The sequence below is a fragment of the Mauremys mutica genome, chromosome 7 (assembly GCF_020497125.1).
Source record: "Mauremys mutica isolate MM-2020 ecotype Southern chromosome 7, ASM2049712v1, whole genome shotgun sequence".
Lineage (NCBI taxonomy): Eukaryota > Metazoa > Chordata > Testudines > Geoemydidae > Mauremys > Mauremys mutica.
In genome coordinates this window covers 28,580,434-28,592,470 of record NC_059078.1, presented here as the reverse complement: position 1 = coordinate 28,592,470, position 12,037 = coordinate 28,580,434, and the positions used below count along the sequence as shown (strand labels likewise).

The window sequence follows — 12,037 nt, the reverse complement described above, 5'->3', positions numbered from 1 at the left end:
GAATGCCCACGGTGACTGATGCACTGGCAGGAAATACCCCAAAATGAAAGTTGCCCATGTGTGTATTTGCATTATATACAGAAAGGAAACAATGGAGAAAGCTAGTACCTCATTTGGGGTCTTTAATGTTCACCCATCCTATAATACATCAGCCAGCTTCTGTTTGCACTTACCTAGCCATCCTTTGATACTGCCTGGCTGTTAACAGTAAGCTGTGGTTAGGATGATAAATAAGATGTGACTCTGTCTAATCCATTATACAACAAATAAACCTTCAAAGTGACACATAAAGCTGGCATATCATTTGTCATATTCAAGGTTCATTTGCTACATAATGCATTAGACAATTCCCACATCTCATCCAATGCACACAGATCCATTTACTAGCATTAAACTGTAAAAATCTATAGCTTTAATAACATTTTATGGAACGGAGAATATAAATGTACCACTGTAAGTACTTATGGAAAAGTTTGTTTGGTTTGCATTGTTAAAAGGTCATGCTCATCCCTGCAGTAACTCCAGGATAGAGTCTTAGGCAATGTTCACAACTGCCCAAACTCAGTCAAATGCTTTCCAGTTCCATTTAGAAGAAACAGCCTTTCTGAACATGAGTGGTCATTTGCAACAACCAGGCTTTTAGTTCAAACCTGGAGATCTGGAAACAATTGAAATCTAGTTGATTTTTTGTTATATCTGAATAACTAGTCCTCACATGCTGGATGCACGTTGTCTCTGCATCAGTGAAATACAGTGGAAATTTGATTATCTGAATCCTGATTAACCAGCACTCTGTCATCCAAAGGTAGGATACATCTGCCAGTATTTGCTTTCAGCACATTAAGTTTACTATGTGGAAAGGTTGCAGAGTTCATAAGCCCTCCCAGCCCTTTGTTTTCTTCTGCAAAGTTTATAAACTCTCCACTTTCTTAATGAACTAACAAACTCATTTTCAGACCTTATGAATGCTGTTTATTTGAACCTTTGCATGTCCAGTTGACTTGTATATTCCCTGTTACATTCAGTTAAGGAAGGAGGTGCAGTATTTTGTAAACAGAATGAAAGATTTTTCTCCATAGAGTGGCTTAGATAAGAATTTCTAAGGTGCTGGTAGCTCTAATGGAGCAATAACCTTTATATTTAGAAACTGCAGGATTATACATTTTATTTTAAAACATTCTAAAAGCAGATTGTGTTTTTACCCTGCGTTTACACTCCATCACATGTAGCTGTTCAAAATTACAAATTAGTTCTTAATCCTTTTGAAGAGCTGGTTTAAGAGTACAGTCACCATTATAATTAGCTTTAGGAGTCTTTCTAAAACCCACCAAATCTAAAAATTGATTAAACAGCCATCAGACTTCTGTTTACATGCACCACTTTAAAATAATGTCTAGCTGTGGAATGGAAGGTGTTTTATAAGCTGTATAAAATTGCTTTCTACAGGTAACCATTACAAATCATAGATCCTGCTATAAGGAAAGTCTGTAAAGTGAGCAGCGAATTAACAGTAAACAGGAACTGTAATATACGGTATATTGCATATTAGTGCTAAGCGATAGCAAAAGGATAGTTCAGTGAAATGAGACAGAGAATGATGTGGGTGGCACTGGTGAAACTGAGATTAGAATCTGACATATGGTATTATCATTTTCCTTCACGTGGCTCTGCTCTTTAGTTTATACCAGTAAAATCGGTGTAACACATCTGGACAAATTCAGAGGTGAGTTGAAGGTGGTGTAATTTTCACCACCTCTCAGCCCCCTCAGCCTGTGTGGTCCACCTTGAGACAGTCTGTATAGTCCCTTAGATACACTGGATGAAATCCTTGCCTCACTGAAGTTAATGGCAAAACTTCCTCTGACTTCAATGTGGCCAGGATTTCACTCACAATTATTGATGGTGTTTGTACTGCAGTAGCACCCAGAGGATCAGGGCCCCACTGTGCTAAGCACCTGTACAATAAAAAGATATGCCCTGCCCCAAAGAGCTTGCATCATTATTGAGGGATAGGTTGTGACGTTGCTGATGCACACTGAGTGGTATTCTATTGGATCTATTGACTTGTGGTACTAATGCAGTCTGGCCCTCAGATTGACACCCATTAAACAACAAGTAGCTTTGACTCCTCCGCTGCCCTGCCAGAAACCACTGAATGCTGCCCAGAGACACACTATCTTCCACACACATCGGCCGGGAATACTGACAGTCTGGGAGGGGAGCATGCCACGTACAGTGGTTGACTGAGTCTCCTCTGGCCCGAAGCCCAGGAAGCCATAAGGTACACATTTTGCCCTGGTTTAACTAAAGGTATGTTTTTAAACCAATGTCGTTGAACTAGTGCCAAGCCCTGTATAGACAGGCTTATACCAGATTCCAACTGGTTATATCGACTGAGCTCGTGCCTGGAAAGGTACTGACGCAGGCTCAAGCCAGGTTTAAACCCGTAAGTGCATCCACACAGGCCTCAGCACCAGTTTCACTAAAACTTTTAATTAACCTGGTGCAACGTTGTGTGTAGACCAGGCCTAACCCAAAGGCATTGAGGACGGGACAGAGAACGGCTATAAGGGCTCAAGGTCATGCTGGTTTTCATACTGTCTCAAAATCTTGTCTTTGTGACATTATTAATTGCCACAGAAAACAACCAATAACATGAAACCTTTAGGTCTTGATGCTGCAAGGTGTCAAGCACCCTCAGCTCCCACTGATTATAATGCAAGCGGAGGGCGTGCAGCACCCTCCCAGCATGCACAGCACCTCCGAGGTGTGCCAAGCATCTTGCAGGATGGAGCACACACAGCTTGGAACACAAACTGCAAACACCATGAACTCAGACCAGCTTGTCGTGTTTGGCTGGAGATCGGTGTTACCTGTAACCAGACAATACACTTACAACTTTTTTTTTCTTCTGAGACAACTTTTCACTAATTCTCTTTCTTCTCAGATCTACTCAGGCAAACACATTCAGAAACACAGCGTATTGCATTTTAATCATCTCACCTGCAGAAGCCTTCATTGTCATATGCCAGGTTAGTCCCATCGTCAAATACTGGTTTATTCCTGAAGTGTTTATTATTGTTGTTATTTCTGCCTTTAAAACCAAAATAAGCAGCTTGCATGTTTTCCAGTTCTTCACTTCTGAGCTGGTACCACAGTTGCATATCCCTGTAAACACAGCTCAGTTAAAATCTACAGTCAGGGCAGACATTTGTACAGTAGTTTAGTGCCTATGATTTAGGAACACATGAGCTTAAAATCATCCCACCTCAGGAAAGCGCTAAAGCACATGCTTAACTTTAAGTATGCACCTATAACCAGACACAAGTATATGCCTTCCTGAAGAGGGATGCTTTCTTCAACTGCGGCTCAAGATAGGATAAATCTTATGCTTGAAAATTTAACCCAAAGTTTTGTACTTACTGTAAAAAAACATACAATTCTGGGCAATCCCTTATGAAGCACTTAGAATGGTTCAAAGAAACCTGTAGAAGGGTTATTTTTATTCAAATCTATAGATTTTTAGAATAATTTTCAGAGTCCTATTGATTTAATCCCTATTAAATTCCAGAGGACGTTCCCATGAGGAATGAAGTGCTTCCTAGGCCTGTTCAGTTTGGGTATGTCAGCAACCCATGCTTTCCCTCCTGGGTCCATTAGATATTTCCCTAAAGTTTAACTTCTAGTAAAAGCCACATAGGGTAGGATCCTGTGTCCCTTCACAGAGAAACGCTCATTGACATCAAAGAGAATTCATCCTGTCTGTGAACAGTAGGATCTGGCCTTTTAAAAGTGTCACTGTTAAAAAATTGCTGGCACCTTATGGAAAAATGAAAACTGTTTTACTCTGGAAAAAAATCTGCAGTACTGTCAATTTCATGCATTCAAACAATAAATTAAACCTCAAAAATCATTATTTTAAAACTGATTTCATGAGATTAAAACAAACATTTGGGGCTTGTTTTATTTACCCTCTGTTGTCTGACCCCTTAGAATACCACTCACGTCACATTTTCAAGTTTTTCTCCACAACCACGAGGGTTAGAAATGGACTTATCTTGGTTTTAAAGGAAACATAAGATTCTTACAACATCACATGACTCCAGATGCTGAGGCTTTAAGGAAAACACCACATATCACAAGACTTGTGATAGAATTTTGAGAGTTGGCAATTCTGATTTTGTTTTGCTTGGCCCTTGTTTTTTTCAGGATGTAATCCTGCTGGAACCGACTGAAGAAAATGGGAGTGCTGCCCATTAACTTCTGTGGGAATAGGAGTGTAAGGGAGCTAAATTATCATAAGGATGCTAGGATTTTCTGGGATCTTTGGCCTTTATTTCCTCTCCCCCAACAACCCCCAACCTCACTGTGCTAACTTGTATTCCCTCTGAGCATCCTAGCGGTCACTATCTCCAGGACGTGTCATTGCCACTCCAAGATCAGAGAGAGGGAGGTTTCTATCATGTGCCACCAGCTGCTCTCCCCACTATGGGGCTAAGCCACACAATTTTCCCAGCTCCCTCCAGCCACTGGAGCAGAGGATGAGCTCAGGACCTGAACCAAGAGCCCCCTTGTGGCAGAACAACAGAAAGTCATTGGACCAGCCTGAATCCAGTTTACACACATTTTTGGTTATATGGGTTAAAAACAGTCAAATGCAGGAGAGCAGCTAGACGTATGGCTAGGAGAAAGGGGTGGCTACAAGGGGAGTAGGTAGGCAATGGATGGAGAGATGGTGGCAACAAACAGAGGATCCAAGAAAAGGGAATCATCTTATATTGTGATGATGTAGCTAGAGTTGGTTGAAAATTTTCCAGTGAAACGTTTTTCCATCAGAAAATGCCTATTTGTTGAAAATGAAACATTCCATGGGAACACATCGATTATGAAAATGTGTTTGGAAAAAAATTGAAAACAAACATTTTGATAACATCAAACTTCTCACAACAAAAAGTTTTGATGTTTCATTTAAAGGACTTTTGGCTTAGAACTTTATTTCAACATTATATTATAAAATGATGATATAATAAAAAAGGTAAAAAAAAATCAAAATCAAAACAAAATAACTTGACTGACCCCAATTATTTTCCCCCCAAATTTTGTTTAGTGGAAAATTTCAAAAAATTATTTGCTTTTGTTCTGATTTCAAACAAAACCAAATTGCAACACTGTCTAACTTCCCGCGGAATGGAAATTCCAGTTCCAACACAGCTCTAGATGCAACTGTACAAGGAGGAGGCTGGAGCCAGAGCTGGCCCCATCACCTTACCCTTCGCTGGCCTCATCTGCCCCATATTGCTCCTTCTGGGTTTGAATCCAGCAACGTGAGCAGCAGGAACAGCGGCAGAGACAGTGCAGAGCAGGTACCACAATGGGACTTGGTGGATAGGAAGCTGGGCTCTGGGCAGGTGTGAAGGAGTCGAGAGGCATCAGGCCTGAGTACCACTGAAGATGAATGCAGGTGTGGGAGTGGAATGTATGAGAGACAGAAAAAGGGGACACCATCATGATGTCAGCAGTGGCACAGATGCCAACATGCTCACTATCCTGGGGAGCGTTAGTGCATGTAAATCTTTGCTTTTGGCAGAAGGTGAGATATGTAATGAGCTAGAGCTGTATCCTCCCAAGAACAACAGGAAATCAGATAGCTCATAAGGCTCTACTTGATCATTCAAGCGCTTTTCACACCCTGGGAGGTAGGAGAAGTGGATTCAAATCTCTGCCTGATTCAGAGGAGGGATTTGAGTGGTGAGTTCCTTAAGCCCAGGTGAGTGCTTTAATCACCAGCCTATAGAGTCACTCTCTCTGTCTGTGTAAATACTTAAATATTTTTCAGACCAAAGTGCAACAGCTTTAGTAGGGAAGACTGAGACTAGAATAGCCTATAGCCTAGGGGTTAAGATGTTCAGCTAGGGAAATAGGAGTTCAAATCCTTGCTCCAGAGTGAGGATCCAAAACTGGGTCTCCCCTCCCAGGCGCAACCCCCAACCACTTGGCTGAAGGCTATAAAGACACCGATACAGACACAGTTTGCCAGCCTGAAACAGACTTTTCTGATTTGTGCACAAATTCCAAAGAGTTGCAGAACCAAGCCAAGTATTTTTTCGGTTTGCTGGCCAAGCTGGAAAAGTCAATTATTTGCCCAGCTTGAGTCAGGAAGCAGAGTCCTCTCTCTCACCAGCACTCCTGTGCATCACACCTGGGTCCTCATTTTAGGTCAACTTTACAGACGGCGGGCATTTTGGTGGCTGACCCACTGTGAGGTTAATTCTCCCAGCAGACTGTACTAAGAAGTAAAGTTAGAGCAAAGGGACACTGATAGATAGAGAAAAGGAGAGGGAATAATACAGTCCATCCCATCAGAATCCAAGGAGAGGGAGTATGGCCCAGTGGCTAGGACTTGGGTTCCACTCATTCCTCCATCACAACCTCCTGCGTGACCCTGGGCAAGTCTCTGTGGCTCAGATCCTCAGTCTATAAAATAAGGATACTACTACTACTACTTTCCAGGGGTGGTGTTAGGATGAATATGTTTAAAAAGAGGAAGTGGTTCTCAAATATTATGACTATGGGGGCCGTGAGAGGAAGATACGTGGCTCTTCCTTCTCTGATGGGTATCTTTGTCAGTTTCACAAGGCTTTCATTGTGGAATGAGACGTACCTTTCAGTTCTCCTCCTTTCGTTTTTCTTAACGCACTTGATGAGACAACAGGTCAAAAAAGCCATAGACATCAGCAGGATGATGGCACAGCTCACAATGGAGGCAATCACTGCTACTTTAAATCCAAAAGCCTCATATTTCGATATGGCTGCAGCAAAGCAAATACAGAAACAGGTTTCCAAAATGAACACCTTATTAAATTTAGCTCTCTCATTTCCATTACACTGTGCTGAAGTCTACCTGCTTCACACTCTTGCTAATAATAATGCAATGAAAATTTTCACGTTAGTATGCCCTAAGACACTCAAAGACATTTGGCTTCATTTCAAAGCTAAGAATGTCTCAAAGGTGGACTATTAAAAAGTCTCTTATTTATAAGTTACTAATTAATTGTTCACAAGTAACTTTGCCAGTGCAATTAATCAAACACGATGCTGCCAGCATTGCAATAACAAAAAAAGCACAACTTTGTCAGTATCTCAAATGCAAATGATGTACCAGAGGTTTTCTGAAATCAAATTTTAACAAGGACTAGACCTGCAAAAACAAACACTGGAAAGGAAAGGAACGATTTAAATTAGCCCTGCTTAGGGGAACAATAGCTCTGTACAATGATATCTTAGGACTGAGAATGGGACAGATCATGGAAGCGGCAGTAAACGTGTAGGGTTGGACGTTGGGGATGTTGTAGGGGTGAGAAAGAAATTATCCAAAGTAATGAAGAAGCAGGGGTAGGGTATAACAACCTATGCCAGTCGAGTCTGAGCACTGATATTGTCTTGTTAAAGCTACTCCTACTTCTTACACTACCCTGACTGCAAGGTTTAGAATTGTTTCTGTTGAATTCCATAGATAGTGTTATGCTTTTACAATCTTTAAAACTGAATGTTCTAATGTACGTACTATAATGGAAGCCTCCTAAATCAGATGTAAGTATGGCTCAACTGAAGCAGGAATTCCAGGTGCATGGCAAAGTTATTCGTCTACCTATAATGTTAATGTGAGACAAGGTCCCAAGCTTCAAACTTGAGGTCTATTCTGAATTTCAAACACACGGAAGTTCACAGGCATTGCGATCCAGAGTTTTGCTTTGGGCCCATTTCTAGTTAAATTATTGTTGTGCGTGTAATAAATAAGGAACAGCGCAGAGTGAAAGGCAGCTAATATTGTTGCCATTCAAGCCCTATTTTTCAATATGATAGCTGCTCCATTCTACTACCCACAGGCAACAGGGTAATTGTACTTTACAAATATCTCCATGTTCTTTGCCGCATGATTCCTCCTGAAAACAATGGAATTAAATAATGCAATATACAGGTACAGTCTCATTGATCATATCTATACATTTTCCTGACAAACAGCAGCACATTTTGCAGCTATAGAGACAAATTTATCCCTGGTCTAACTCTACTGAGGTCACTGATATTAGACCAGGCACAAATCTGGCTAAAAGTCTTTCCAGTGTAGTAATTCATGATGTCTGAATGTGCCCGGAGTGCCATTATAGCCAGTGGCAACAGCGATGAATGAAATTCAACATGCCCTCTTCTTTCCACAGAACTCTGGAATTAATCCTCATGTCATGCCAAAGCTTCATAGGTTACCCAGGGCAAACGACGAGAGGGTAACGCAGAAGAGGTGTTGAGTAATTCTGGAAGAAGAATCCTTACGTTTGCATGAGGGAACTCCGGCAGTCCACTGTGTACTGTCTCCCTTCCATATGCAGGTTACGAGTCCCTGTCCCACAAGCAGGTGCTGAGCGGAGCACTGGAATGTTATCACCGTTCCGACAGCGGTGCCATCGCCATGAATTATCTGTAGCGTGCCAAGTTGAGGGGGAAAGATTTGGCTACACTGCCCTGCAGATTTAAAAGAACAGAACAAAACAATGACATGTTAGGGCCAAATCCCAGGTCCACTGAAGTTAAGGGGAGTTTTAATTTTTACTTTAAGAGGATCATGTTTTCACCCAGTATGAGGAAATGGTCAATAAGCAAACAAACGCAGAGACTTCTTTAAAAGTGAAATTCACTCTCAGCCGAGCACCAACCAATGGGCTGAGTCTCACTTAAACCCTACAATGCACTGATAGCTGAAGTGGGATGGAGGTAGGTGGTGCATAGACTGTGTTGGCTCCTCAAACAAGGGTGAATTTCATTCTACATCTTTCGTGAGGTTCTCTATTAAGGATGCTACATTCAAAAATCTATTTTGTACTATATTATGCCGTGCTATCAAATTGCTTGCATTCAAATTTTCTTTTGAGGCCTTACTAGTGTCAATTTTGTTTTATTTGCGTGTCAAGAAAGATCTTAGTACCTCAGAGTTTAATGCTAGAGTTGATTATCTCTGCTTTTTAAAAACATTTCTCTTTAACTCTGTTCTCTGTAGTAACCTCTCCCTTCCCCCTCACTTTTCTCCTTGTACTAAAATCTTTAGTTCATATTGTTCTCTCTGGAATAGCTGAGTGGTAGGTGTTTTGTGACCTGTTTTGGCAGTTCTCTCTATATACTGATTGTTACTGCCATGAAATGCTTCATTTAGCATTTACTGTCCTACTCGTTTTTTAATACAATTTAATTGCTCAGTCATTAAGAAAATATACAGCATTCTGATACAGCTAAAAGACAACAAAATGGAGTGATTTTTCTAGTCTCATATGTTTGGACTAACATAACCCTGATATCATTGTATGCATCCTTTCATTCATGTTTAATAAACACCAGTGTTTCTCTTTTTCAGCATTTTAACATCTGAGACTCTGATCCTTCCATTGATTCTCCCAGAGACTTCAGTGGGCATCCATACACACTCAGCGGCAGCTGCACCACCGGTTGCAACACAGGGGTTTTAACTATTATAATAAAAATAATAAAGGAGGTGGGGAGTTGCTCTTGAACTGTTTATAAGAGAGCAGAGGTTTACAATTACCAAGAACTTTCTTCTTTTTATAACTGTTTAGGAACTTTTAGCAGGTTTACATGTTCATAGCACATCTGTTTTATTTTTATTTTTTAAACACACACACACACACACACACACAGTTAGAGCAAAATCCTGGTCTTATTAAACTCAATAAGAGTTTTGTCATTGATTTCAAGGGGACCAGGACAGGGCCCTTCTTGGGACCTGATTCTTTTTGGCTTACTTTGAAGCTTTTTCTTAAGGTCCAGCATTCAGCAACAGACTACGATGTAATTAAATAGCAGGTGCCAAAGCTTGAATTCTACAGGAATGGCATATACATGCATCCTATGAAGAACTTGGCCCTGTGTTTAATTAATGTTGAGCTTCTGATATAAAAACAAAAGGTTGTTCAAAGTTAGATATAACTACCTGCCCTCAATGTAGGCCCTTAAAAAACAAAACTAACAAAAGCCACAGTGACAATTACTGTTCCAATCTATTATGCAAATATGTATTAAGGACTTGATTTTAAAAACACGACACTTGAAACTTGTGCATGGTTCTTTCTGTTTGCTGTGTTAGCTCTTTCAAACTTGTACCTTGTTGCAATAATTAGTATCAATAAGAGCAAATATTTCCTAGTGAGATTTCCCCTTGATCCTACCCTTCCCTGCCCCAAATACCTGATCATTAGTGCCTGCCTGATGTGTGAATTGTGCACCCTCTCTTTTTATTTAAAGGGACTACTGTGATTTTTTGAAAATGGGTTGAGAGTCTTCTCCTGAAAAGCAGTTGTCACACCTGCAAAAATATAAATATCTGCTTCAGATAGTTTCGAGTTTCATGCTTTCATTTTTTAAAATGCCAGAACATAGAGTATGTACTAGCCAATAAAGTGATCGGAGTTGACACTGATAACAGTGGAAAGTGCACAGTGTAACTTCGAGCAAAATTTGGTCCATAGTACACCGCTACCTCGATACAACGCCACCCGATATAACACGAATTTGGATATAACACGGTAAAGCAGAGCTCCGGGGGGGGGGGGGGGGGGAGCCTGCTCACTCCGGTGGATCAAAGCAAGTTCAATATAACACGGTTTCACCTATAACACGGTAAGATTTTTTGGCTCCCAAGAACAGCGTTATATCGAGGTAGAGGTGTATCTCTCTCAAGCACAGGGCCGGCTCTAGACCCCAGCGCGGCAAGCACGCGCGTGGGGCAGCATTTGCCGGCAGGGGCGGCAGGCTGGGTCGGTGGACCTGCCGCAGTCATGCCTGCGGGAGGTCCACCGGAGCCCCGGGACGACCGGACCTGCCGCAGGCATGACTGTGGAGGGGGCGCTCCTCCCGCGGCTCCAGTGGACCTCCCGCAGGCATGACTGCAGATGGTTCGCTGGTCCCGTGGCTCGGCTGGATCTCCCGCAGGCATGACTGCGGCAGCTCAAGCGGAGCCGCCGGACCAGCCAACCGTCCGCAGCTGCGGGAGGTCCAGCCCAGCCGCGTGACCAGCGGACCCTCCGCAGTCATGCCCGCGGGAGGTCCGCTGCTCCCGGGGCTCCGGGGCGTCTCCCGCGCCTGACTGCTTGGGGCGGCCGAATATGTAGAGCCGCCCCTGCTCAAGCAGCATAAACTAGCCTTCATTAGAATCCCTTAGTACACTTGTCTATTGGCCTGAAAGCTCTAGCATCTTCATCCAATAACCACTCTCCAAAGAACAGATAACTTGCCATTTGATTCTTTCCTTCAAGATACATTTAAAATAATCTGTTGACCTTCTCTGAAACATTAATACTCCAGTTAAATTACTAGTTAAATTACTCCTTGCTCTTTCTGTCCAATGCTTAATTTGTAATGAAAGAGGTGCCGGGAATCAAGCAATTTTTTTACATTCATACCAGATGCAGCAAGCCCAGAGGTGCCATGGCTAGGCACTGCCAAGTGTAGAGGCACCAGGGCCCAGCCCTGGCACAAATTAAGCACCGATTCCTGTCTCATAATGATATACATAGACCAGGCTTGTTCAGGGAAAGCCCCTGGCGGGTCGGGCCGGTTTGTTTACCTGCCATATCCGCAGGTTCGGCTGATCATGGCTCCCAGTGGCCGCGGTTCGCTGCTCCAGGCCAATGGGAGCTGCTGGAAGCAGCACGGGCCAAGGGACATACTGGCCGCCACTTCCAGCAGCTCCCATTGGCCTGGAGCAGTGAACCTGGGCCACTCGGAGCCGCGATTGGCAAAACCTGTGGACGTGGCAGGTACACAAACCGGCCCGGCCCGCCAGGGGCTTTCCCTGCACAAGCGGTGGAACAAGTTTGGGAACCACTGATGTAGAGTAATGAAAATGTCTGAGCTCCAATTACCTTGCTAGCATTCCTTCTTGAGCTGTGTATTTTCAAACATTCCCTTCACTTGAGCCTTTAAGAGTGTCTAAGTCTTTCTCATCATCTGATGTGCCACTAAGCCGTGTGTA

General features: G+C 42.6%; 1 protein-coding gene across 1 annotated transcript in view; it reads right to left on the bottom strand.

Annotated features, from left to right (window-relative positions):
- The window catches only part of SUSD3 (sushi domain containing 3), a 51,195-nt gene that overhangs the window by 15,265 nt on the left and 23,893 nt on the right, over positions 1-12,037 (bottom strand). Inside the window, exons 2-4 of the mRNA XM_045024625.1 lie at positions 8,332-8,520; positions 6,662-6,809; positions 3,004-3,168 (exon numbers count right to left, since the gene is read on the bottom strand). Coding sequence (XP_044880560.1) covers positions 3,004-3,168; positions 6,662-6,809; positions 8,332-8,520 — 502 coding nt within the window. The remainder of the gene's footprint in view (positions 1-3,003; positions 3,169-6,661; positions 6,810-8,331; positions 8,521-12,037) is intronic.